Genomic DNA, 27,736 nt, shown 5'->3' with positions numbered 1-27,736 from the left:
TTAAAGGAGAAGCTGCAGACCTTTCAAGAGGTTAAACTGACTTGTGATGAAACAGCTAAACATCTTGAGAGCCAGGCCCAGCGCACAGAGAGGCAGATGACGGAGGAGTTTGAGAAGCTTCACCAGTTTCTACGAGATGAAGAGAGAGTCAGGATCGCTGCACTGAGGGAGGAAGAGGAGCAGAAGAAGATATCATCACTTTCAGACACAATCAGAGCCATGGAGGAGGAGCTAAAAGCTGATGACATCACATTCCTGCTGAACTTCAAGGCCTCCATGGACAGAGCCCAGAGCACACTGCCGGATCCAGAGAAGGTTTCAGGAGCGCTGATAGACGTGGCAAAGCACCTGGGCAACCTGCAGTTCAGAGTCTGGGAGAAGATGCAGGGAATAGTGGAATACACTCCTGTGATTCTGGACCCCAACACTGCAGGCCCATGGATCATCCTGTCTGAGGATCTGACCAGTGTGACACCCAGAGAAGAGAGACAGCAGCTTCCTGACAACCCAGAGAGGATTAACCCCTATGCTGTGGTCCTGGGCTCTGAGGGCTTTGACTCAGGGACACACAGCTGGGACGTTGAGGTGGGGGGGAATACACGCTATACCCTGGGTGTGAAGACAGAGTCTGCAGGCAGGAAGGGAGACTCAGGCTATTTGGATGGATCCTGGGTGCTTGAGTTTTGGGATGGGATGTTTTATACACGTGTTCCAGCTGGTCCCCTCACAGTGAGCCAGATCCCCCAGAGGGTCAGAGTGCAGCTGGACTGGGACAGAGGAGAGCTGTCATTCTCTGACCCTGACACTAACACACACCTACACACACTCACACACACCTTCACTGAGAAAGTATTTCCATATATCTGGAATGGTTGTAGTGTTCATCCTCTGAGGGTGTTACCAGCGAAGGTATCTGTATCCATGGTTACTCCCTCTGTCTGAACCAATGATGAGTAGGGATGTAACGATGCATTGCGATGCAGTTAATTATCAATACAAATATGAGACGATTCAAATCTGTGATATTAAAAACGGATTGCGATACTCTTAAACTGACAGCATTTTACATGCGTTGGAATATTACCGTAATTCCTAAACTAAATGTGCTATCGAAATAATTAGAAACACAACACACTGTATTAACAACTGGTCTGGGTTCAGTTTCTGTGTTCAACCTCCCCAAATTGTCTCATGTCACCCCCCTCCTTCGCACCTTGCACTGGCGCTCGATAGCAGCTCGCATCAGATTTACGGCTGTCAGAACTGCAGAGTCACTACCCATCTTCCGTCGGAGACTGAAGACCTCCATCTCTTCAGGTTACACCTTAACTGCTCCTCCTGAGACATCTACCTTTACTGTGTCCCCTATGACTTCTACTGCCCCCCTGTAATGTTTCTCTGTTCTCCAGTGTCTATATAATAAAAATAAAAATAAAATAAAAACATTTTCCTTCTATCACTGAGACTGCCAATGGCCCCGGGTCTGAGCTAGATTACTCTTCCTGCTACGACTTCCTGCTTCTCTGTGAGAACACATCATATATATATATATATATATATATGTTACGGTACATGTGGAAAGACGGTACATGTGGGAAAACTAGGGTTAGGGTTAGGTGCTAGGGTTAAGGTTAGGGTTAGGGGTAGGGGTAGGGTTAGGGTTAGGGGTAGGGTAGGGTTAGGGTGAGACATGCCAGCATGTACTAAGTCGATGTAGCACCTAACCCTAACCCTATTTTTCCCACATGTACCGTATTCCCACATGTACCGTAACATATACAGTGCCTTGCAAAAGTATTCACCCCCCTTGGCTTTTTACCTATTTTATTACATTACAACCTGTAATTTAAACATTTTTTTAATCAGAATTTTATTTGATGAATCTGCACAAAATAGTGTTAGTTTTTAAATGAAATGAGAAATATATATATTTTAAAAGAATTTAAAAAAATTAAGAACTGAAAATTGGCATGTGCATATGTCCGTCCGTGAATTTTGGTGGGCGGCCCTCTCTTGGCAGGTTTGTTGTGGTGCCATGTTCTTTCCATTTGATTATGATGGATTTGATGGTGCTCCTGGGGATCATCAAAGATTTGGATATTTTTTTATAACCCAACCCTGACTTGTACTTCTCAACAACTTTGTCTCGGACTTGTTTGGAGAGTTCCTTGGTCTTCATGGCAGTGTTTGGTTGGTGGTGCCTCTTGCTTAGGGGTTGCAGCCTCTGGGGCCTTTCAGAAAAGGTGTGTATATACTGACAGATCATGTGACACTTAGATTGCATACAAGTGGACTTCATTTCACTAATTATGTGACTTCTGAAGGTAATTGGTTGCACCAGAAGTGTTTAGGGGCTTCATAACAAAGGGGGTGAATACATATGCAGTGCACATGCCAATTTTCAGTTCTTTATTTTTTTTAAATTCTTTTTTTATATATATATTTCTCATTTCATTTAAAAACTAACACTATTTTGTGCAGATTCATCAAATAAAATTCTGATTAAAAAAATGTTTAAATTACAGGTTGTAATGTATTAAAATAGGTAAAAAGCCAAGGGGGGTGAATACTTTTGCAAGGCACTGTATATATCAATATCATAATCATATTGTCTCATACTACGGATAGATCCGGTCCATTGTCTCTATTGGTCCGTTTGCGTTCCAGCCGTGCCGATATCCATGACATACGCACGGCTAAATGGAATGCTGACACATCTTTTCATATTACTCTGCGTTTGTATATATTACGCTACACTCTTACCGTTGCTTAGCAACCGATAAACAACTGTTCAGCGGATGAATACACTTACAATAAAACATAGTTCCATTAAAATACATTAATTGAAAGTTTCTTCTATTGATATTGATAGGTGAATGTGGTAACCGTTGTATAAAAGCGTTATGGAACGAGAAGCCGTGGTATATGGTGGATATCGGCACAGCTAGGGGGTGTATAGATAACGGCACTCCGCTTCGCGCCTAACCACCCCGCTAGCTGTGCCGATATCCACGATATACCACGGCTTCTCGTTACATAACGCTTAAATATCATATCATATCAAAGGCCCAACGGTCTGAGCAGCTCTTAGACATCCCTGGTCTGGCAGAGAGGTCCAGAGGCCTGGTGTGGGTTCTGGTTCTGGGTGCATGAGATAGTTTGGCTTGAGTTTGACTCTGAGTGATAATTAGATCAGCAGACGACAGAGTATAAATAAACATCACTGAATCAGTCTGTGTTATTATGTCTGTCAGGCTGACATGCCTTTACACACCCTTGGTTTTTTATTGGTTAGTGACCACACACACACACATACACAGGGCTTAAAGTTCTCCGGCACGGTGCCGGAATTCCGGCGCGGGGGAATTTTGAGCAAAAAATAAATTTAAAAATCACATGCTATTTGTTTACATCGTAATTTAAAGAGTCATCTTCAGCAAAGAGACAGTTCCGCCTACCAATGGTATCACATTGCTCAAGCCAACCAACGACTTCTAGCCAATCGGAGGCAGAAGCCTTGTTCGATTTTTTTTATGATGATCTGGCCAAAGTAACAACACAACACCAGCTAGTCAGCAGGAAAGTAAACATCGCCAACTCATCAGCCCTCATGCAGGAGCTCAAAGATATCCTGGATTCCAATGGTCTTGACTGGTCACTAGTCATCAGTATTCTACTTGATGTCGATCTATTGATCTATTGTTATAGTGATAGTGGCTTAATAAGTGATGCAATCAGTTTGGCCTTAAGTGATTTAATCAGTTTGTTCTTTTAAAGACATCTAAATATATTATTTTATTTTGTATTGAGTATAAAACAGTATTAATGCATTTTAACATTGAGACATATATTTTGTATTGACTATAAAATAGTATTAATGCATTTAAACATTGAGACAAGAAGCTGTCTCTCTATTTACAAACAGAAGCCACAAGCTACCGGTAAACTTATTAGCAACGATGGCGAAATATGTACTAGGGATAGACATAGGAACTACTTCAATCAAGGTCGTCTTATTCGATATTTGTTCAAAAAACGTATCGGAGAGTTTCTCTTTGCCAACGACGGCAGATGTCGTCATCGATGAATCACATGTAGTGGTACTAACTGTGTTCAAATAGTTTCCTGTTTATCCAGTCTGCATTTAATTGTTTCTTCTGAAAATGCCTATATGCTTTCCAATGTAGGCTAAAGAACAAGATACTGGACAAATAATAAAAACTCTGAATGAGTGCATCGCCTCTCTGACCAGAGACAAGCTTCAGAATGTCATTAAAGTTGGGGTGTCTGCATGCATGGTGTTTTGTTCTGGAAAGCAAAAACAGGTAGGCTAAATATGGTACCCAATATGGCACATGTTCATTAGATTTGTAAGAAAATCCCAGTGCTACTTTGGTGAACCAAATCCTGTCTTATCTACCACCCAGGGTGTGATTGGTCCAATGGAAACCTCTTCAGACCCAGAGACACTAGTCAGCTGATCACCTGGCAAGATGGACACAGCAGCAGTGATTTCCTGTCCACTCTTCCAAAACCAGACTCACATCTCAGTGTCGCCACAGGCTTTGGTTGTGCTGCCATATTCTGCTACATGAGACACAGGTACACACAGCATGCACACATGACCAAACTGACTGCCAATAATAGACACAGTATGTTATATAGGTCATTGTCAACCTCCTCCAGTTTGAATTATTTAAATTGTCATATTAATCCGATCCAAATAAGTGTGTGTGTGTGTGTGTGTGTGTGTGTGTGTGTTTAATATATATGTTACGGTACATGTGGGAAAACTAGGGTTAGGGTTAGGTGCTAGGGTGAGGTGACTTGGTACATGCTGGCATGTCTAACCCTAACCCCAAACCTACCCCTAACCCTAGCACCCTAGCACCTAACCCTAACCCTAGTTTTCCCACATGTACCGTTTTCTGGTACATGTGTATATATATATATATATGTTACGGTACATGTGGGAATACGGTACATGTGGGGAAACTAGGGTTAGGGTTAGGTGCTAGGGTGACTTGGTACATGCTGGCATGTCTAACCCTAACCCTAACCCTACCCCTAACCTTAACCCTAACCCTAGTTTTCCCACATGTACCGTAACATATATATATATATCATTTGAATACAGGCCAGGGTTTCTGGCTGATTTTACAGTGGCAGGAACCATCCATGACTATGTGGTATCCATGCTGTGTGGTTTGGAGAGATGTGCAATGACTTCCCAGAATGCAGCCAGCTGGGGCTACTTTAACACTGCCACCAACCAGTGGAACAAGGACATGTGATACTGTCTAAAAATGGTGCTGTCCTACTACAAAGTATGCATGGGTTAGAGTTTGTTTTACATCTATGGACAAACGTGTTATGCCCCTCTCATTAGATACACTGGAAACTACTACTACTACTACTACTACTACTACTATTTAACTCTTTGTATTTAATGCGTCCAAGTTTAAAGGGTGTTACCACTAATTGTGTGTGTTGTTGTGTGTTAGCTAACATGCGTGTGTGTGTGTGTGTGTGTGTGTGTGTGTGTGTGTGTGTGTGTGTGTGTGTGCACGCACGCCGTAGTCTGAAGGATGCTGGCTTCCCTGGGTCCCTGCTCCCTGAGTGTGTGTCACTAGTCATCAGTATTCTACTTGATGTAGATCTATTGATCTATTGTTATAGTGATAGTGGCTTAATAAGTGATGCAATCAGTTTGGCCTTAAGTGATTTAATCAGTTTGTTTTTTTAAAGACATCTAAATATATTGTTTTATTTTGTATTGAGTATAAAATAGTATTAATGCATTTTAACATTGAGACAAGAAGCTGTCTTCTGTACCCGCTCTCCCAATATCTCAAACTGTGACCCCCTCCCCAAGAAAAAGTTTCAGGCACAGGATTTTTTCCCACTTTAAGCCCTGTGAAACACAACTGTGAACATTTCAAACCTGCAAACTGCGACACTTTAAATGAATGTGCAATAACACTATGTGCAATATGACAACCCTCGGGTACATAAGGTTCAGAAATAGGAAATGTTAGAATAGGTATAGCATAGCATAGAGTACAGCACAGTGTTTTATTTGTACAGTATAGTATAGTGGATAGTGGATAGTGTATATAGCCTTTATTTATGTAAACCAGCTCTTTTCCCTTCTTGTTTTTAGTTTTCTTTCCTAGCACCAGGGGAGCCCCCCCTCCCAAATTTCGTTGTTTGGTACCTGTACTATATCAATGACAATAAAGACCATTCATTCAGAATAATGACAATTCTACAACAGCATGTTTGGATACTGGATTCTGATTGGCTAGCAACAGTGGTAAATATCCCAACAACCCACAGTTCAGACCGCATTTCCAGTATCAATGCGCCTCCCAATCAATCTGATTAAGAACACCTGTGCTGACCTACAATGCAATGGTTGATCTTGTTTATGGGACTATATTCTGTGGCGGAAGGATATATGTATTCTGAAACGATTAATGATTGTAAATACATGAATGTAATGTTACAACTGTGTATTTATTTGTTATATTATGTGGTGGCTGTTGTAGAAAAGCAATTTACCATTGGAGGGCGGGAGTTGTGGACTCATTTACCACTGTACAGGGTTTTCCTACTCGGCTTCGCCTCGTGCCACAACCCTGTACCAGTGGTAAATGAGTCTACAACCCTGTACCAGTGGTAAATGAGTCTACAACCCTGTACCAGTGGTAAATGAGTCTACAACCCTGTACCAGTGGTAAATGAGTCTACAACCCTGTACCAGTGGTAAATGAGTCCACAACCCTGTACCAGTGGTAAATGAGTCTACAACCCTGTACCAATGGTAAATTAGTCTACAACCCTCTTTCTCCCTTTGTAAAGCGCTTTGGATGAAGGCGCTATATAAGTGCAGTCCATTTACCATTTACCAGTTGATACCTAACTCCCTCCTAGGCTCTGAGGCAGGGTGTGAGGAGGGTCGTGGACTCCTGTGAGAACCGGGGCTTTGGTTCAGTCGCCTTTCCTGTGCTCGGAACCGGCGTTGTTCTGGGCTTCCCTCACGACGTGGCAGGTTCTGTTGGAGGAGATTCTGACACACGAGCAGAACCGAGCCAGCAGAACCCCCTTCCTCGTCCGTGTCGTCATCCATCCCAGTGACAGACAGTCTACCAAGGTGAGAAAAGAAGCCTCATCATAAAGGGTGCATGGAACTGTTCACTTAAACCTCCTTTTCTATTGACATCACTGCCATTTTTATGCATAATCGTGAGCTTAGAATGATAAGGTTCTATCTCCGTTTAGGGCAGTTCAGAGATATTGAGCGTCAAAGTTTTTACATTCCATTATGTTTTGTGAGATGGAACCTTTGTATTTTATGAGTTACTAACTCAAAAATGTCAACATTTTAAAAATAACATCACACAGGCGTTAATAAACACCTAATGGATCAGATTATGTAAAAAAAATCAATTTTAACAAAAATGGAGATAGAACCTTATAATTCTAACGCTACGTAATGTTGACTCCCTTTTGTGTATTTCCTTTTTTTTTCGTTCTTCTAATGTACAGGCTTTCCAGGCATCCCAGCGTGCTTTGCATCTCAAGGGGTTCACAAATGACGCTCACCCAATGCAAGGTGAGTTAAGAGATCCTTTTTCATGCATCTACTCTCCATTTTAAATATGATTTTTTTAAGTAATACATTTTTATTTTATACAAATATTTCATGGCACTCAAGGTCGCCGTACAACAAATGTAAAAACTGTTACAAAATTCAAAATACAAAATACATAGAAATATACAGTATAAACATAGCTAGCAGCAGAGCAGCACGGGAACAGTAAATCAACAGGGATACACCTGCGTAAACAGGTGGGTTTTGAGGTGGGTTTTGAATGAGGAGATTGAATCAATGTTCCTGATGTCGGGGGGGAGGGAGTTCCAGAGGCGAGGGGCGGAGTGGCTGAAGGCTCTAAACCCCATGGTCTCCCCTTTTTTATCCCCTCTCCAGCTTCCTTCTATCGCTATGTCTCCTCCTCTCAGGATGAGGTCACAGCTATGTTGGGCGGAGTCAAGCTGCAGCTGGTGTTTGGTGACATCATCAGTGAAACCACTGACATCATCGTGAACACCACGACGTTCTCTGCCGACCCCTCAGGTAGGCTTTGACAATGATCACCCATCAAACTATCAACTCACTGTCTACTCTCTGCCCTCTTAAACTCCTTCTTCTCTCTGCTGCAGGTGTCTCTAAAGCCATTCTGACTGCTGCCGGGCCCAATGTGCAGGCGGCTTTAGCACAAGGTAATGTGTTATCTTATCAATGGGTGTTATCATAACACATAACGAATGTTCTCAACTTTCATAGTCACACACATCTTTGACATTAAGGTACAGATTGACCAATCCATTGACGTGGTACATAGTACAAGACATTCACTGTCACCTTCACCTTCTGACACCACTGACACCTTCAAACAAAGTTTGATTATATATCGTTGAGCACGTCTTTTCCCCATTTACAGTATATCCTCTTCCTCTCCACCTGTCTCTTCAGTGGGACCAGACCTGGTGCTCACCACAGGGCCTGGCGCCCTGGGCTGCAAGGAAATCACCCATGCCGCCTTCAAATGCGACCCACAGAGGATCAGCAAGGTCTGTGGGAAGATCCTGAAACAGTGTGAGACCAAGGGCTACCGCTCAGCAGCCTTCCCTGCAATAAACACTGGTGTGTATATATGTCCTCCATTATGTGCACTGGTGAAATCCTTCCCCCATTCCTATAGAATAGAATAGAATAGAATAGACTTTATTGTCCTTGTACAGTTGCCTATACAATGAAATTGTAGTGGTTCTTCTGAAGGTGCAAAAACAGAAAAACATATTCACATATTCACAAACATATACACATATAACATAACATATCACAAATATTACACACTAGACAAATAGCGAAAATGCTATAAAACAAGCTAAGAGACAATGAGGTCCGTGGTGTCAAGTGCAAATAAAGACAACAATCTTAAGAAAATAAAAACAACTATAACAGACATGAGGTCAGTGGCGTTATAATACTATAATAATACTGTAAAAATATATAAATGTATAAATAGGCACTTAGAATAGAGTTATTGCACATTTCTATTGCCATATGACTCTTTTTTAATTTGTTAGTGCGCAGTATTAGAAGATGAGATGAAGATATTATAGTATACACAATTTAGACACACGTCGATATCTGTGTAACTAACCAGAAATAAATTGTCACACTGGTGATTGGATATGTAATACTGGATAGATAAAAATGGCTGTAAAATATTGTTCCTATATTGTTGCTCTCTAGGTGCAGGTGGTATGGACTCTGGTTCTGCCTCTAAGGCGATGTTGGATGGCATGGCATCTGCTGTGAGGGATCTTATTCCAAATGTCCTCTGTCTCATCCGCATCGTCATCCTACAGAAACCCATCTTCCATATATTTAGGTCAGTGCTTAATGTATCCTCTCTAACAGGGGGGGGCCTTGGATTTTGCACTTTTCTTTGTTGTTAAATTTGTTTACAAAATGTGCTTGTTTTTTAACCAGTTTCAGTCATGGTATTTTGGTGTTTGACAGCAAAGTAGTTCATTTTGTGAATAATTGTTTGTCACTGTTTGCAGGTCAGAGCTTGAGAGTCGATTAGGAACAATAGCCCCAACTCTCACACTGACAGGTATGGTTGTGGTTATGGTTATGGTTGAGAGAGGTATGGTTTATTAAAAAATATATAGATGTTTTGCCTTGCTGTTCCCTACCCCCTCCTCTCTCATCCTCTCTTCCTTTCCTTTCATCAGAGAGAGCCCTACAGGTGCTCAAGAAGACCCTAGAAAAGGGTTCCAACACCTCCCCCCACTCACCTGGGTCTCACCTCCCCCCTACAGCCCCCTCTGGCTGCACAGTCACCCCCGTGAGGCCACCCCCAGCGGTGCTGTGTGTGGTGGGGCTTGGGACCGGTGCTGTGAGTGGGGCCAAGTGAGAGCTACAGTCCATCCTGCAGAACCAGCTGACAGAGAGAAAAGTAGAAGCTAAGGATCTGTGGATGCTGGGGGTGACGGAGCTGAACGCTGTCCAGGAGAAAGCCAGAACCCTGGGAGTGAGCCTGGAGCCTGGGAGAGCTCGGGGGGCTCAGGGGGCCGGAGCGGCCAGCGGAGTCGGACCGGGTGAGGATGGGTTCTACGTGCTGAAAGGTCTGAAGGAGGACGTGCTGAGTGTCCGTGAGGTTCTAGACAGAGCGATCAGTGGCGCCCTCCGCAGGGACCTCCGGGAGGGGGACGAGGCTTTGTTGGCTGTCAGCGTCCAGTGGTCCATGCAGGGCCACAGTGGTGACTGGGGGGAGACGGGGCTCCATGCCAACTATCTCCTAGAGCAGGCTCATCTGAGGAGAGATGTGTCAGCAGATGTGGAGGGCCTGGGTGGGAACAAGTTTACTGTGAACCTCAGGAACAACACAGCAACAGACTACACAACGGGACGCACCTACGGGGTCAAGAGAGAGGAGGGTGGTGCAAGTATGTCCTATTTCACAGGATTAGATACCTTTAGCAGCATTAATTATATTTTTTATAGATTTGTTTTGTCTTGAAGTAACCCACTTTTTACGTTGGAGATTTAATCTGATAAAATATAATGATCTCTTTTTTACAGTATCTTCAATCTTCAGAACATCATTTCTCTCTACAGTACCCACAGTTCAAAACATAACATTTTAGTTCTGTTCATGAACCTACTGTACAGTAACTCTGCAAGTATCGTGATCTTAGAATTATAAGGTTCTATCTCCGTTTAGGGTAGTTCAGAGATATTGAGCGTCAGTTTTTACATTCCATTATGTTCTGTGAGATGGAACCTTTGTATTTTATTAATTACTAACTCAAAAATGTCAACATTTAAAAAAATAACACCACACAGGCATTAATAAACACCTAATGGATCAGATTATATTACCTTATAATTCTAACGTCATGAGGTTTCCTTGTCTTGGTTTCAGAGCTGCCATCCTACTGGGACCCTATGGCCCCAGGGGACACACTGAAGAAAGTGCAGCTGGCAGCTGGCTCACAAGAGTACAAGACAGTGGCACAGGGATTCCAGAGCACCACAGGACAATTCACCATCCGCAAAGTACAAAACAGACATCCAAGACGTATTACAACCAGGGGAGGCTGGTGGAGGCAGAAAGCCTGTCCTCCGATTTCTACCTCCACCATCCTCCCCTGCATACAACAGACAACAGACATTATTGTCATTCACATTCGCATAATGTACAAATGCTTAGTAAATTGAACACCTCATTTTGTCTCTGGATACTAGTATATACAGGAGGTCAAGCTGATGACTATTGTTTAATTGTTTAGTGTCATTTACCCATTGTCTCTTTATCAGATTGAACGCCTGCAGAACATATACCTGTGGCAGGCGTACGCAGTGTTGGAGCGGCGCATGCTGACCAAGAACGGACCAGGAGAGGTGGGAGAGAAGAACCTCTACCACGGACCGCAGTGGCCAACTGTAACCCCATCGAAAACAACGGCTTCAACAGGAGCTATTCTCATAGTAAGGCTTGATTTATCACAATCAATTCTAATTATAGATCATTCCCTCTAGAGGTCACTCTCTCTCTCTCTCTCTCTCTCTCTCTCTCTCTCTCTCTCACACACTCTTTTTTCCTCTCTTTACAGCGGCAGCATATGGAGTAGGCGTGTATTTCGCAGTGAAGGCCAGCTATTCAGCCAATCACAGGTATTCTCCTCCTGACAGTTCAGGGCACCAGCGCATCTACGTGGCTCGTGTTTTGGTGGGGCGCTACACCCTGGGTAATCCCACCATGAGGTTCCCCCCCCCTCGATCCTCTAATGATAGCACCGACTGCTATGACAGCCTGGTGGACAACCAACAGACGCCCAGCATGTTTGTTGTCTTCCACGACGACCATGCCTACCCAGAGTACCTCATCACCTTCAGCTAATAATGGGACGTCTTCAATTATTTCACTCAAGTGAACAGTCTACATACAAATATTTATTATTGGGATTATTGTCACAATCCTTGGTTAACTGTATTGCTAACTGACACAATGATTATCAGAATATATGTGTTGAGCTGCACCCCCAAACCAGTGGCAAAAGCCAAATGAAAATCCTACTTCAACACAGACATTTTAAATGATAGAAATACTGTAAGAGAAAATCCTATTTCTTACCCTACACAGAACAGTGTATCCATTGACTATGATTTAGTAGTTCCACTAACCAAAATGATCAGTTGAATAGTGCCATCTATACGGTACGTCATGTAATGATTTTTTTGAATCCTTTCCTGAAGAGACTTTAAACCTCCCCCTCTTAAGCCGGATGGGCCCATAATTGAATATCAAGGCCTGCGGCCTCGTACCTACGACCGAATCACAGCCGTGCTGATATTCAGTATAACAGCACAACCTCGAGTGTGATATTGCTTTTATACAACAGTTCTACAGCGCCATTTATTAGGTAACAACAATAAATGGGACAACAGACAACAGATTATAATTTGTTTGTTTATTTAATCATTTATTTTGGTTCCGCCAACAAAAAATAGTTCCGCAACTGAACTTCAACTGGACTGTTGCCTAGTAACCTTAACACAAACATCCGCAGGCTAGCTACTTTGTATCGTGTACATTTAATCTGTACGTTTCCATTGTGCAACCAGTGAAATATGACTCGGTTGACAGTCGCTTTGGTGGTATGTGTGAATGCGATCAGATCAGATAGTACTTTGCTCCATCGTTTCCTGTTCTCGGTGGATGGTCTCCAGTAACTTTTTTTGCGAGCTTTCAGACCTGCAAAACACATACGTTTTGTTTAGATTGTTATGTTCACTCATTCATTATAAATCACAATTCAGATCGTAATCTCACCTATGCCCGCTCACTGCCATGATCTCCCTCGCCTCGAGTCCCGCATCGGACAGTTTCTGTACAAATGTTATATTTGGAAATATATCCATCTTTGTTTGAAACCAACACACTGATGGATAATCTGATAGATAACGACCGTTAATGTAGTCTAATTAATAGTCATTTAATAGAACACCTGTGTGGCGGAGTGATACATATAGTTAAAAGTCCCAGTGCTGTTATACTGTATATCGGCACTCATGGAATGCCTCTTGTCCAATCAAATTACTTGGTCGGAACTAACTGTTGTATAAAGCACTTTATGAAATGGAGGTTCCTACCCGACACTCGGTTTCAATACAAACATCTTGTTACTGTCAGGGATGTTCTTGCGAAGTGGACTCACAGATTTTTGCCTTTCTGTCTCTGGTAGTTGCCTCTTCGAATTGTGTGTGCATGCAGAATCACAGTTAATGTCAGACACTATGCAAGTCCATTTCAGGAGTTGTTTGGAACTTCAAACTGAATTTTCACAGCGCTGGCCAGTGCTGCCACATTTCCAACTAACTTATGCCCTGATCTTTTAATATTAGCTGATATAATGATAATTATGTTAATATGTATGAGGATATAATAACCTTGATTGCTTTGGCTACTCTGCGGAGAGTTGATATTGTTTACTTAATTGCCTTAAACGTACATTATGCCTGTGTGTTGGTTTCTTGTTTGTTCAAATATGGGTAAGATTAAGATAAATTAAGTATGATTAATCATCATTTATTTGATAATACTTTACATAATATACAATAAGTCATATTCCTTGCTGTAATGACATGAGCAGATTATTGTCCAGAGAAGTGGTGGTTCTGTGAAAGTGTTGTTTCAATAAAGTAGAAAGAACTACTGCATACTTCTGTTGCCCACGTCATTCAAGTTCATGTGTGAATTGATAAAGATTCAAGATTCAAGATAGCTTTATTGTCTGTCACATAGTGACAGAAATACTCCTTCGACAGGCTCCATAAAGTGCAGCTCAAGAATACATTTCCACATTTAAAACACACATAGGTCACATACATTAATACATACAATAAAAACAGACAGACAAAGCAGTGTTTCTAAAATGTAGTGCCTATTTAAAAAGTCCAGTCATAATAATAATAATAATGAATTTATTTCATTCACATGACATGTTATTTGACCTCTGAATTGCTTGATGAACTGTAGTTTATAAAGCTAAAATAATAACACACAGTAGATTACAAAGTTAATGAAAAACACATTATACAATAATAATGCCTTAGGCTAGTCACAATAAAAGGCCACTCTAAAATGTGCAGTTTTATCTCACAGCACAAGTTTTGAGGGAGGATGGCCTTATTGTGACCAGCCTAAGGCACACCTGTGCAATAATCATGCTGTCTAATCAGCATCTGGATATGCCACACCTGTCAGGTGGATGGATTATCTCGGCAAAGGAGAAGTGCTCACTAACACAGAGTTAAACAAATTGTGAGAAATAGGCCTTTTGTGTACATAGAAAAGGTCTTAGGTCTTTGATTTCAACTCGTGAAATGTAACTGAATTTTCACAGCACTGGCCAGTGCTGCCAGATTTCCAACTAACTTATGCCCTGACAGCGCAACATGTCAGGGCATACATGTCAAAATGATCTGTACTTCAAGGTGTTTTTTCCATGCTCTAGTGTGGAGGCTTTAAATGCCACAGTTGGCCTGGCGCTTGCGAAAATATAAATGCATCCAAAATGTTATTTGACCCATTGCAGTGTATGTTGGCTGTGTAAGGCATTTAAACAAGAAAAAACATATTTTATGATTCCACGTACAGACAAGGTTATTGAGGAAGTAGAGCAGTAACATATACCGTCATCTACAGTGTTTTATTAGGTAAGGCAATCACTTCTCACATGCAACTCACTGATTAGGAGAGAGTGTAATTACTAACAGAAATTATTAATAAACCAAAGAGTAATTCAGTATTGTATTAATGGAGCCTAACTTACCTTGTCACCTGAACAAACATTTTTTTGTATTGTTATCGACCAACTGTTCAGTCTTTTCAAATTATCTTACGTTATCTTGTGTCTTTTTTGTGACCCACTAAATGTATAATGATTTCCTCTCTGGTCTATTATATGCAGTGATATGCAGGAGGACCCAGAGTGTATTGCAACTGAATCCTCCTGACCTAGGTGCTATGAATAGCAGCTTGTTTATGTTTGAAGCCTGCCTATAAAGGAGAGAGAGAGATAGAGAGAGAGAGAGAGAGAGAGAGAGAGAGAGAGAGAGAGAGATAGATAGATAGAGAGATAGAGAGCTCTGAATTGAGTTGTTGTTGTTGTTGAGTAAGAACTGGACAAACCTAGAAAGACAGAAACTGTGGGTTGTTACTCTGTATTATGCTTTCAGACCAAATAAGCTGTGGTAAATAGAGTGTGATAGACAGACAGACCGACACACACACTAGAGAGGCATAAAGAAGTGTTTGAGGTCTGAACAGCCATGGAGATGACTCCGCGATGTGTGCCCATGGAATGTGAGGAACGATGGAGGAGAGACAAAGAGAGGAGGAGAATAATGATCAAAGAGGGAGGGGAGAGGATAGAGGAAGACGACAGGAACTTAAAATGGATCATGGCCTACAACAACAGGAGAATGGGAGTGAGAGAGGATGAGGAGAAAGAGGGAGCAAAGGTAACGAGGAGGAATTACAGCGCGATAAGCCAGACGGAAGAGGAGGATGCCGAGATGGGTGAAGGTTTAGTTAAGGAAGAGAAGATCCTTACATACAACAGAGACACCTATCCTAGAGAGGTGTTCCAGGCCCTGGTGGAGCTCAGGGACTGCTCTCTCCTCACTGACCTGATTTTGACCACTGACAATGGGCTGAGCATCAACGCACACTCCCCTGTCCTGGCTGCTGTTAGCTCCCTTATCCACCACAAACTGCAGGAGAGGGATGGAGAGAGGGAGAGGAGAAGAAGAGAGAGCGAAAGTGATAGCACAACCTCCCAGAGACAGATGTCCATTGGCCTGGGTCCTGAGGTGGGGTGTGTGGGTCTGACAGGGGTGCTGGAGTTTGCATATACTGGGGCCATAGGAGCTCTGAGCAGAGACACACTGGCCCAGATACAGGCTGCAGCTCACGCACTAGGGGTCGCCAGAGTTCTGGATCTCTGCAGTGAGGAGGAGGAGAGAATGAAGAATGGAGGAGGGGGAAAGAAAGAGAGGAAGATCTCTGTTGCGGAACAGATGAAGGTCAGCCTTCAGGCTATCAGACAGCTGTGGACAGAGAGAGTGGGCTGTGATGTGGAGCTGGAGGCTGATGGGACATCATTCCATGGTGGGTAGACTAAACAACGTTTACATTTATTTAATTTTTTCTAAATAAAAGTCTGAACATGATTGGTTGCCGAGTTGTTCTCGCTTTCACCAGCTGCTGTCACATATTCTAAAAGATCCTGCTTTCTCTTTCCAAGTCCACAGAGTTGTCCTGGCTGCCAGCAGTGACTACTTCCGGGGCATGTTCACCAGCGGGATGAGGGAATCCCAGCAGCCCTGTGTGGCCCTCCCCTTCCTGGCTGCCTCTGAGCTGGAGGCTCTGATTGGATGCTCCTACAGTGGGGCCCTCCACCTCAGCTGGGGGGGTGTCTTTGAGATCACCTGCACCGCCCTCCAGCTCCAGTTCCAGCCCGCCCTCTCGCTCTGCCTCAACTTCCTGCAACAGGAAATGGATGCCGAATCCTGCCTGGATGTGGCGTCTTTCGCCGAGGCTTACGGGTTGGCGGAGCTCCTTGAGTCGGCCGACGACTTTGTCTTGAGGCACTTCCAAGAGGTGGCAGCCACCGCTAAGTTCAAGGATATACCAGCAGAGAAACTGCTCGATATCCTCCGTTGTGACGCCCTCTGTGCTCCCTCCGAGTTGGCTGTGTTCCGAGCTGTGGTTGACTGGGTGGAGGCTGCCCCAGAGGGGAGGCTTAGCCAGGCAGGGGAGCTGATGAAGGGGGTCCGTTTCCCACTCATGACCTTCAGAGAGTTTAGGGAGGTCCGGGCCATTAACCTACGCATGGAGTGCAGCGGAGGAGACATGGAATTGGACCTGTATGGATCTGCCCTGAGAGAGTTTGGCTTCAGTCTGCCTGAGACCCAGGACCAGTGCCGGATCAGATTCCCCAAAGATGCCCTGGTTCTGGTTGGGGGGGACCAGCTCAACCCTGACGAGGGCTACCGTCTTCCCAGCAGGCAGCTGTGGTTTGCTAACGCTCTGCGCAGTAGCACAGGGCTGCTGAAGCAGATGGAGTGGAGGATGCTGGGAGAGATGCCGGAGAAACCAAGGTTTAGGCACGGCGTGGGGGTGATTGAGGGGAGGCTGTATATGGTCGGAGGATGTGACTTCTACGCCAATACTGACACAATGAAATCTGCCTACAGGTGAAGGAAGCGAAAGACCAGTCACAAATAAATATAAATAAATAAATGTTTTTTATTGAACTGAACTGAAACTGAACTATTTTTTCTCTCTTTTTTCCTCATTCTCTTCCTCTCTCTCTGTCTCTCTCTTTCTGTGTGTCAACCCCCACACCCACCACCTCTCCCCCCACCACACACACACACACACACACACACACACACACTAAACATACAATTAGATATGACCCCATGCAGGACAGCTGGCAGAGGCTGGCTGACATGCAGGAGAACAGAAGTAACTTAACGGTGGTAGTGCGGAGAGATCGCCTCTACGCAATCGGAGGAGACAAAGTCATCAACATCAACCTAGACAGTGTGGAGGTCTATGACCCTGACTCAGACTCCTGGAGGTAAGATAGAAGAGAATAACAGAGCTGAGAGATGGAATTAATTAAATGAAACGTGTAACACAAGTTCGTTCTCAATCAATAAATTAAGTGCTGTTTGACATGATGAAAAGTGCTGTTTTTTGTTTTAAATAAAAATGCATTTTCGCTATTATTAAAAAGCTGAAAACTAAACATCAAGAGAGGGGTTTCTCAGTTCATGAATGTCTCTTTCTACCATCAGCTTATTCCTCTCTTTTTTCAGCTTCGCCCATCCTCTGGACCAGGCATTGAGTGGCCACGCTTCTACAGTGTGGGACGGGGAGATCTTCATCTCAGGGGGGTTTAACTGTGAGTACCAGTGTCTGGTGTCCATGTTCCTGTACCACCCCGAGAGAGGAACCACCTACCTGTCTGACATGAACCAGGACAGGGCCCAGCACTGCATGGAAAATCTGGGCGGCCATCTCTGTGTGGTTGGAGGAATGTGTAACCTGCGCAAGTTCTACACAAACCAACTAGCTTGTGAGGTCTACGACCCTGTGGCTGACTCCTGGAATGCGCTCACGTCCCTCTCCGTCCCCCACGTTGGCGCAGCCTCTGTGGTCCTGGAGGAGAAGCTCTATGTGCTGGGTGGATACTGCCAGGAGGACTACAGTGAGTCCAGGCTGGTGCATCGCTATGATCCCACCAACCAGCGCTGGATGAGCATGGGCAAGATTCCTGGACCTAACACTGATATACGTGCCTGTCTGTTACACCTGCCCGCCCACGTAAGACAGTGAGAACTCAATCCACCCCCTAACCCAATGCCAAGTGTTATCAGACGGTGACCTGAGAGCGAGTTTGCAGGGTGGGATAGAGAGCTATTACATTACGGTAAAGTTGGTTTTTTATGAAGTGTGAAACAGTAAATTTCTCGGTAATGTCAGCTTTAAAGATTATTGTCGGGAATCAACTTGTCTTCCTGAAACCTTTTCAGCATTGTACTTTGTTATTTAATATCATTATCTTAAAGCTTTTGTTATATATGGGCCATTCTACTGAATCTGCTGTCACACACACAAAAAAACTATTTAGCAAAACAATTAAGAATTCAGACCTTAGATATTTACTAAGATTGTGTTATGATCTATTTAAACACAAGACATCTCTATTTAAACACAAGACAGCTCACAGCTTAAAGATCTTGCTTGCAGCATAAACCTTTCACAATTGATTTTAGAACCAACTAGACCAAACCTCAACGATGACTCGAAATCTACATTATTAGACTTAATTTTAACAAATAAGGCCAGCAAATATACTAGTGGTGTCTTTGACCTGGGAGTCAGTGATCATTGTCCTGTTGCCTGTGTGAGAGATGTGAGGTTAAAGAAGACTACATCTCAGGTGATAACCAAGAGGAACTTCAAACGCTTTGATGCAGAGTTGTTCCTGAGGGAGCTGGATGGCTGCGACTAGGGTTGCGTGGGCTCTTTCGATGTCATTGAGGACGCTCTCGAATCCTTTATATGTACATTTAATTGCGTTGTGGATAGGCACGCCCCTTTTAAAACCACTAGGATAAAAAATAGTGCCTTGGTTTACTCATGAGCTATCTACCCTCTTTAATAACAGAAATAGTGCCTGGTCCCGTGCCAGACGTACTGGTGTCCCCCAACACTGGCTGTACTTCAGGCAGCTCAGAAACAAGTGCACTTCAGCTGTAAGGAACGCTAAATCCGAATATGTCCTGAATCTGATAACCACCTCATACTCTAACCCTGCCAAATTCTGGAATGCAATTAATTTGATTAAAAGTCGTCCTTCCAGTGCTCTGCCCCTTAGTATTAATGTAAATGACTGTGATCTCTGATCCTAGCGACATTCGCCTTGCTTTTAATAAATTTGGCAAGTGGTAGTAAATATTTTCATAGGCAAAGGATTTAAGTTGGTGTGGAAATAAAATAAAGCCCAGTCTTGCCATTAGGCAAGTGGTAGTAAATATTTTCATAGGCAAATATTTAAGTTGGTGTGGAAATACAATAAAGCCCAGTCTTGCCATTCGGCAAGTGGTAGTAAATATTTTCATAGGCGAAAGACTTAAATTGGTGTGGAAATAAAATGAAGCCCAGTCTTGCCATTAGGCAAGTGGTAGTAAATATTTTCATAGGCAAAGATTTAAGTTGGTGTGAAGATGGGAAACAATCAGTCTCGCCGAGGTGGAGAAGGTTGCGCTAGAGAGCGCAAACACTGTTTTACCTTTTCTTTTTAGTGTTTTCCCCTGCTTTTATATTCATTCTATGCGTGTATATGTTTTTATATATGTTTTTATATTCACTTTATGTTCTTATTCCTGTTGTAAAGCAGTTTGAGCTGCATTTCTTGTATGAAAGGTGCTATATAAATAAAGCTTTACTTACTTACTTACTTCAAGACTTACTTACTCTCTCGCCCGCGGGATGATATTTAATTACTATTACAACTATCCCTCAGCACATCCTGTACGTAAATCAAGGCTAATAACTGTTACCCGTGAGACAACTGTGTATCCAAACTGTGATGCAAAGTTAATCCAGCTGAAATTAGCTCTTTTTAATGTCAGGGCTTTGAAAAAGAAATGATTCTTGATTAATGACCTGATAACCAAGAATAAGCTAGATTGTATATTCTTAGTCGAGACATGGTTAACCAATACCGAAGGTTTAGGGACCATAATAGAAACGTGCCTCCCAAACTATAATTATCAGCAGTCAATTAGACAAAACAAGAAAGGAGGAGGCATTGCAGCTATTTATTCAGCTAATGTTGTTTTCAAGGACATTGACCTGGGTGAAGTCACATCATTCGAATATTATGCTCTTGAGCAGGGACGCGGGAAGGGGGGTGCTGAGGGTGCTGCAGCACCCCCTAGCGGCAGGCAGAAGGAGCTCCTCCTGCCTGAATTTAAAAAATAAAAATATTATTCAAACAATAAGTTAAAACAATATAATAACTATTGTTGCTTTTGGGAATAAAAATAAATGTGTTTTTTGTAATAAATGTAAAAATGTGTTTGTTAGTTTTAATGTTAGTGATCACATGGTCATATCTTGCTAGGGAATCTCTGAGTTAATTAGCAAAAATGCTAAATCAGCCAGAACAATTGAAGTGGAGTTGGAAGAAGATGCTGATGCAGTTGCTTGCTTCGCTTAACAACACTCCCATTAATGCTCTACTGTCGGACGTTGTTGAGAAAGAGCAACAGACGGCCAGAAACGTATTAGAACTGATATTCAGATCCATCCGATTCTTCGGCAGCGAAGGGCTTCCGTTAAGAGGCAATAACAATCGACATGGAGTGCTGTCTGTAATAATGGTCAACATCATGTTTGTGGACATTGTGGGACACTGTGAGCTGAGTGGAAATTACTGTAAATTCCAACACATTGTTGGTAAAATATTTAACGTTACGTCGTTGTAGTGTGTGGGTGCGTGCGTGCGTGCTTAACTATTATTGCCCGTGCATTGGGGCCCGTCGTTATGCCACTGTGTGCGTGTGAGCGAACGAGCAATCAGCGAGAGGGAGGGAGAGAAATCGTTATAATTTTTTCCCTGGCAATTTTTTTCCCTGTAGCGTATATAGACAGCACCTCAGCACCCCCAGTCAAAATACCTTCCCGCGTGCCTGCTCTTGAGCTCAAAGCAGAAATACCAGTCCTTATCATTACAGTATATCGACCACCAAGATGCTCATTATCAGTATTCCTGCAAGAATTTTCAGAACTTATCTCAATTGTCGTCACTAGATTTGATAGATTAATCTTGAATGGAGATTTGAACATTCATATTAATAAGAAGGATGACCCCAAAAGCATAGAGCTCTTGAACCTACTGGACAGTTTTGGACTTACACAACACATACACCATGCTACGCATCAACATGGCAACACCCTGGACTTGGTAATAACAACAAGTGGTAGTAAATATTTTCATAGGCAAAGGATTTAAGTTGGTGTGGAAATAAAATAAAGCCCAGTCTTGCCATTAGGCAAGTGGTAGTAAATATTTTCACAGGCGAAATACTTAAATTGGTGTGGAAATAAAATAAAGCCCAGTCTTGCCATTAGGCAAGTGGTAGTAAATATTTTCATAGGCAAAGATTTAAGTTGGTGTGGAAATAAAATAAAGCCCAGTCTTGCCATTCGGCAAGTGGTAGTAAATATTTTCATAGGCGAAAGACTTAAATAGGTGTGGAAATAAAATAAAGCCCAGTCTTGCCATTAGGCAAGTGGTAGTAAATATTTTCATAGGCAAAGGATTTAAGTTGGTGTGAAGATGGGAAACAATCAGTCTCTCCGAGGTGGAGAAGGTTGCGCTAGAGAGCGCAAACACTGTTTTACCTTTTCTTTTTAGTGTTTTCCCCTGCTTTTATATTCATTCTATGCGTGTATATGTTTTTATATATGTTTTTATATTCACTTTATGTTCTTATTCCTGTTGTAAAGCACTTTGAGCTGCATTTCTTGTATGAAAGGTGCTATATAAATAAAGCTTTACTTACTTACTTACTTACTTACTTACTCTCTCGCCCGCGGGATGATATTTAATTACTATTAAAATCGGCCCGCAGTATTATGTGCCCGCAGCACCATAATACTACAAGTCCCAAGATGCACTGCGAGTGCATTGGCGCGTACCGAGTGCCCGCGAGCGAGCGCGACCCCGCGTCTTCTCTTCACTTCAGTACTCGTCATGAGCAGCAGCAGGACAGTCACAGTGTTCCCGAGTACACAGTTTGCTGACAAACCGCCGAATTCAGGCGGAGATTTTCCGACTTTGAAGCCCAAAAAAGCAGGCTTCAACTGCTCAGCAATCCATTTGCAGTTGACGTGGAAAGTGCACCAGCAAATCTCCAAATGGAGCTGTAATGACACACTGAAGGCAAAATAATGGCGTCCGTGGCGCTGCTGAGTTTGCTCGTTTCATCCCCGACACAATGCCTGAGCTGCGCACCCAAGTTGCTCGCACGCCGTCTATGTTTGGCAGCACATACGTGTGTGAACAACTGTTTTCGTTGATGAAACTAAAGACTGTCGTAACGGTAATCTTTATGTATGTGGGGTGCTGAAATGGGAATATCGGAGCACACCACACACAATACGAACAAGGCTGTTAAATCCAAGATCTAGGCTGGCCTAACGTTACTACAAAAAGCACTGACTTTGCTCGACTGAGTCGGCTCACACAGCTGAAATGGCGGTAGCAGCAGCATGCAGTAACGTGCAATATTTCAACTTCTTTTCAAATGATTGGTTGTCACTAGAATCCAAGAAGAATCCTGAAGAATGGATGTGTGGTGTCTCCTTATGTTTTCATTTCATTTATTTATTTTTGCACATGAGATTGTCATACATTTGTATGTGCCCTATACAATTAATTAATTTCCCCATGGGCAAACAAGGAGCAGGAAGAAGACAATCTTATAATTACCTGCCCCCTATTCATCATCAACAAAAATTACACTTGATGGTCGGCGCACAACCAGAATTTGCACAAAATAATTTATATATTACAAGAATTAACAATGAAACCTACCAAGACCAACAAAGAAACAAACAATGAGCAAATGAACAATCATTTGAAAAAAAATGTGTGGATTGAAGCACAGTTACTAACGTAAACGTTAGACACTGGCAGTATATCACATTGTCCTCCTGATTAGCGTAAAATCTAGTCACTAGCGTAAAAGTTCACCAACTGTGGGACAGTGAGTGGAAGGGGGTGTGTCTTCTTACTTATATTTGCTCTGCTTCTCTTTTTTTGTTCAGTTGTCATTAGATTTAGCTAGAGTAAAGACCAAACTAATTTAGGCTTGGTTGCACCAACCTGGTTTATTTTTTGGTCAAGATCACCATAAGTAGTGGACAAAAAGAGACTGCAGAGAGTGGTGAAGTCAGCAGAAAAAATAATCGGCTGTCCCCTGGATGACGTGGCACGCTCTCGGTGCCTCTCCAGAGCAGGAATGATTCTTAAAGACCACCTCCACCCTGGTCACCACCTGTTCAGCCTGATGCGCTCTGGAGTGAGGTACAGGAGCATAAAGGCTAGAACAAACAGGCTGTCCAACAGTTTCTACCCATGGACCATCAGAACACTGAACAATGGACATAAGACATGTTCATAAATGTTTATCTTATATGTGTATATGTTTGTGAATATGTTTTCTGTTTTTTTGCACCTTCGGAAGAGCCACTACAATTTCATTGTATAGGCAACTGTACAACGACAATAAAGTCTATTCTATTCTATTCTATTCTATATACCAAGATAACAATCCACTACATAGCCACTGAATGGACTATACCCATTATTATTATTATTATTATTATTATTATTATTATTATTATTATTATTATAATGATCAGATAAGACCAACTCCTTTACCCACATAGTGTGCAACTTTTGTTGCTGCAGTGAATTTTTCTGGGTTTCTGGAAGAACATTTCTAGTGCCTCCTGGTATGGTGAAGTCAGAGACCTCTGGCCCATTTATTTATTGATAGGAACGTTCCCAAAGGCAGAGAAGGTGTGGTAGAGAGCGTTGCTGTCGATAGACTTGTCTCCGTTCTCGACGAAGACGATGTTGCTCAGAGAAGGGTCAGGCTGAGACGCCATGGTGAGGCAGTAGGCAGCGGAGGCTGGGGCCCCGCACCTGGGTCTCTGATAAATCCCTGCAGGTGGAGGTGATCTTAGACCTAACCCGTTTAACCATGGCTCTCTCCAGAGCTTGCGCAGGCCCACAAACAGCGGCTCATGTTCATGTCAGCCACGGCCATGGTGGCCACCGCCTCAGGGGAGGAGAAGAGCCCGGAGCCGTGGCCCTGGCTGTGTCCACCCTCCGTCGCCACCTTTGCACTTGGGATTGTTCCGAAGGCGGAGAACACGTAACTGACTGTTTCCGTAACGAGCAGAGTGGATGTGTGGTGTCTCCTTATGTTTTCATTTCATTTCATTTATTTATTTTTGCACATGAGATTGTCATACATTTTTATGTGCCCTATACAATTAATTAATTTCCCCATGGGCAAAAAAGGAGCAGGAAGAAGAAAAATCTTATAATTACCTGCCCCCTATTCATCATCAACAAAAATTACACTTGATGGTCGGCGCACAACCAGAATTTGCACAAAATAATTTATATATTACAAGAATTAACAATGAAACCTACCAAGACCAACAAAGAAACAAACAATGAGCAAATGAACAATCATTTGAAAAAAAAATGTGTGGATTGAAGCACAGTTACTAACGTAAACGTTAGACACTGGCAGTATATCACATTGTCCTCCTGATTAGCGTAAAATCTAGTCACTAGGTGCCTGTAGTTACTAACGTAAACGTTAGTTACTGGAAGTATATCACATTGTCCTCCTGATTAGCGTAAAATCTAGTCACTAGCGTAAAAGTTCACCAACTGTGGGACAGTGAGTGGAAGGAGGTGTGTCTTCTTACTTATATTTGCTCTGCTTCTCTTTTTTTGTTCAGTTGTCATTAGATTTAGCTAGAGTAAAGACCAAACTAATTTAGGCTGGGTTGCACCAACCTGGTTTATTTTTTGGTCAAGATCGCAATAAGATAACCATCCACTACATAGCCACTGAATGGACTATACCCATTATTATTATTATTATAATGATCAGATAAGACCAACTCCTTTACCCACATAGTGTGCAACTTTTGTTGCTGCAGTGAATTTTTCTGGGTTTCTGGAAGAACATTTCTAGTGCCTCCTGGTATGGTGAAGTCAGAGACCTCTGGCCCATTTATTTATTGATAGGAACGTTCCCAAAGGCAGAGAAGGTGTGGTAGAGAGCGTTGCTGTCGATAGACTTGTCTCCGTTCTCAACAAAGACGATGTTGCTCAGAGAAGGGTCAGGCTGAGACGCCATGGTGAGGCAGGGTCTCTGATAAATCCCTGCAGGTGGAGGTGATCTTAGACCTAACCCGTTTAACCATGGCTCTCTCCAGAGCTTGCGCAGGCCCACAAACAGCGGCTCATGTTCATGTCAGCCACGGCCATGGTGGCCACCGCCTCAGGGGAGGAGAAGAGCCCGGAGCCGTGGCCCTGGCTGTGTCCACCCTCCGTCGCCACCTTTGCACTTGGGATTGTTCCGAAGGCGGAGAACACGTAACTGACTGTTTCCGTAACGAGCAGAGTGGATGTGTGGTGTCTCCTTATGTTTTCATTTCATTTCATTTATTTATTTTTGCACATGAGATTATCATACATGTTTATGTGCCCTATACAATTAATTAATTTCCCCATGGGCAAAAAAGGAGCAGGAAGAAGAAAATCTTATAATTACCTGCCCCCTATTCATCATCAACAAAAATTACACTTGATGGTCGGCGCACAACCAGAATTTGCACAAAATAATTTATATATTACAAGAATTAACAATGAAACCTACCAAGACCAACAAAGAAACAAACAATGAGCAAATGAACAATCATTTGAAAAAAAATGTGTGGATTGAAGCACAGTTACTAACGTAAACGTTAGACACTGGCAGTATATCACATTGTCCTCCTGATTAGCGTAACATCTAGTCACTAGGTACCTGTAGTTACTAACGTAAACGTTAGTTACTGGAAGTATATCACATTGTCCTCCTGATTAGCGTAAAATCTAGTCACTAGCGTAAAAGTTCACCAACTGTGGGACAGTGAGTGGAAGGGTGTGTGTCTTCTTACTAATATTTGCTCTGCTTCTCTTTTTTTGTTCAGTTGTCATTAGATTTAGCTAGAGTAAAGACCAAACTAATTTAGGCTGGGTTGCACCAACCTGGTTTATTTTTTGGTCAAGATCACCATAATATACCAAGATAACAATCCACTACATAGCCACTGAATGGACTATACCCATTATTAGGGAACTATTGCTTTGTCTTGATAGAGCATCCTATTAGAACCGTGAAGAAGGAGATTGTCGAGATTGTTGTCACTTTAATTACAGGTGTCATGGAATTTATTAGAATTTTCAGCAGAAATGTTCAGCAGAAAGCAAAGATAAAAGCGATACAGCTTGTCTTGCTCAAAATAATAAATGAAATTAAAAGTGTTTCTTTAAAAAGTAAAAATAATAATGGATAATGGATTGGAGAGAGGATAGATGAGCTCATCTGTCCTGCCTAGCCTCCAATAATAGTGGTAGCTAGCTAGCTCCACAGACCAGAACTGGAACTCTGCCTTGTCTCTGTCAGTGCAGGCTGTTTGGGGCACTGTTCACCACAGCCCAGTGAGCTCCAATGGAAGTGATGCCACCATGGACCCGTCCACTGATGAAGACCAGCTCAGCCTGGCTGTGGCTGGGGTACAGATTGTAGGAGGAACCAATAGGCTGGCCCGCAGAGAGAGTGCGCCCCCTATTAGTGGTGAACACCACTACTTGGATATAGTGAGCGTACTTCCCCGAGACCTGAACGATGTATTCGCCCTCAAAGAGCTCCATCACCTGCTCAGTGCCGCTCTTGTATCCCACAACGGGAGACCATGTGAAGTCGTAGCGGAACTGGAAGCTGAAAAAGCACAATAGAGATCGTATTGTGATAATTAGATTAGATTAGATTCGATTAAACTTTATTGTCAATGCAGTGAAGTACCAGACAACGAAATGCAATGATAATACAATATAACTATATTTAATTTGTCTGATATAACTATACATTTCAAACTAACATGTTAGCTGTATTTGCATTTGCAAGGAGAGAAGACAAATGTATTCCTGTGATATTTACCCTGTGATGTAGTTATTGTTTGTCTCCCACACACGCACAGCTGTGATCCTGCCTTCTCCAGTCAGAGTGTACTGGCTTCCAATGCCAGACCCCACGGGAGGAGAATAGGAGTAGAACTGTGGCTGTACAATCCACCACATACAGTATAAAAACATAGAATATACAACATAAAAAAACAACAGAAACAGTGAGCAGATACCCTAACCACATAGATAACCTAAGCACATTTGCATGTATGATTCAAAGTCTCTGTAACATACAGTT

The 27,736-nt window shown here is 42.7% G+C and overlaps 3 protein-coding genes and 1 pseudogene across 4 annotated transcripts in view; all 4 read left to right on the top strand.

The window, feature by feature from the left end:
- LOC308172579 (E3 ubiquitin-protein ligase TRIM35-like) overlaps positions 1-942 on the top strand; it is a gene marked incomplete at both ends in the record, with an annotated part of 1,374 nt that extends 432 nt beyond the window's left edge. Inside the window, one exon of the mRNA XM_080547485.1 lies at positions 1-942. This exon is cut by the window's left edge and continues 432 nt beyond it. Coding sequence (XP_080403611.1) covers positions 1-942 — 942 coding nt within the window.
- A 3,017-nt stretch (positions 943-3,959) lies between these two features.
- On the top strand, positions 3,960-5,294 carry LOC308172531 (sedoheptulokinase-like; the record flags this gene model as incomplete). Its single annotated transcript, XM_080547428.1, has 3 exons — positions 3,960-4,026; positions 4,428-4,602; positions 5,138-5,294. 3 exons carry the CDS (start codon positions 3,960-3,962, stop codon positions 5,292-5,294), a joined length of 399 nt encoding a protein of 132 aa, XP_080403554.1.
- A 12-nt stretch (positions 5,295-5,306) lies between these two features.
- LOC308172530 (protein mono-ADP-ribosyltransferase PARP14-like) lies at positions 5,307-9,995 on the top strand (annotated as a pseudogene). Its single transcript has 9 exons — positions 5,307-5,327; positions 6,937-7,156; positions 7,552-7,618; positions 7,994-8,140; positions 8,227-8,286; positions 8,540-8,710; positions 9,326-9,464; positions 9,640-9,692; positions 9,814-9,995. The product of its transcript is annotated as a protein mono-ADP-ribosyltransferase PARP14-like (transcript).
- Positions 9,996-15,418: 5,423 nt separating this feature from the next.
- LOC308172529 (kelch-like protein 33) lies at positions 15,419-18,497 on the top strand (the record flags this gene model as incomplete). Its single annotated transcript, XM_080547427.1, has 4 exons — positions 15,419-16,259; positions 16,396-17,347; positions 17,566-17,736; positions 17,978-18,497. The coding sequence occupies 4 exons, from the start codon at positions 15,419-15,421 to the stop codon at positions 18,495-18,497; spliced, it is 2,484 nt and encodes an 827-aa protein (XP_080403553.1).
- Between the last annotated feature and the right edge of the window lie 9,239 nt (positions 18,498-27,736).

Source organism: Nansenia antarctica (genome assembly GCF_963989245.1).
Source record: "Nansenia antarctica genome assembly, chromosome: 17".
In the NCBI taxonomy this organism is placed as follows: Eukaryota; Metazoa; Chordata; class Actinopteri; order Argentiniformes; family Microstomatidae; genus Nansenia; species Nansenia antarctica.
The sequence above is the reverse complement of the archived record's forward strand: the minus strand, read 5'-3'. Positions and strand labels throughout refer to the sequence as shown.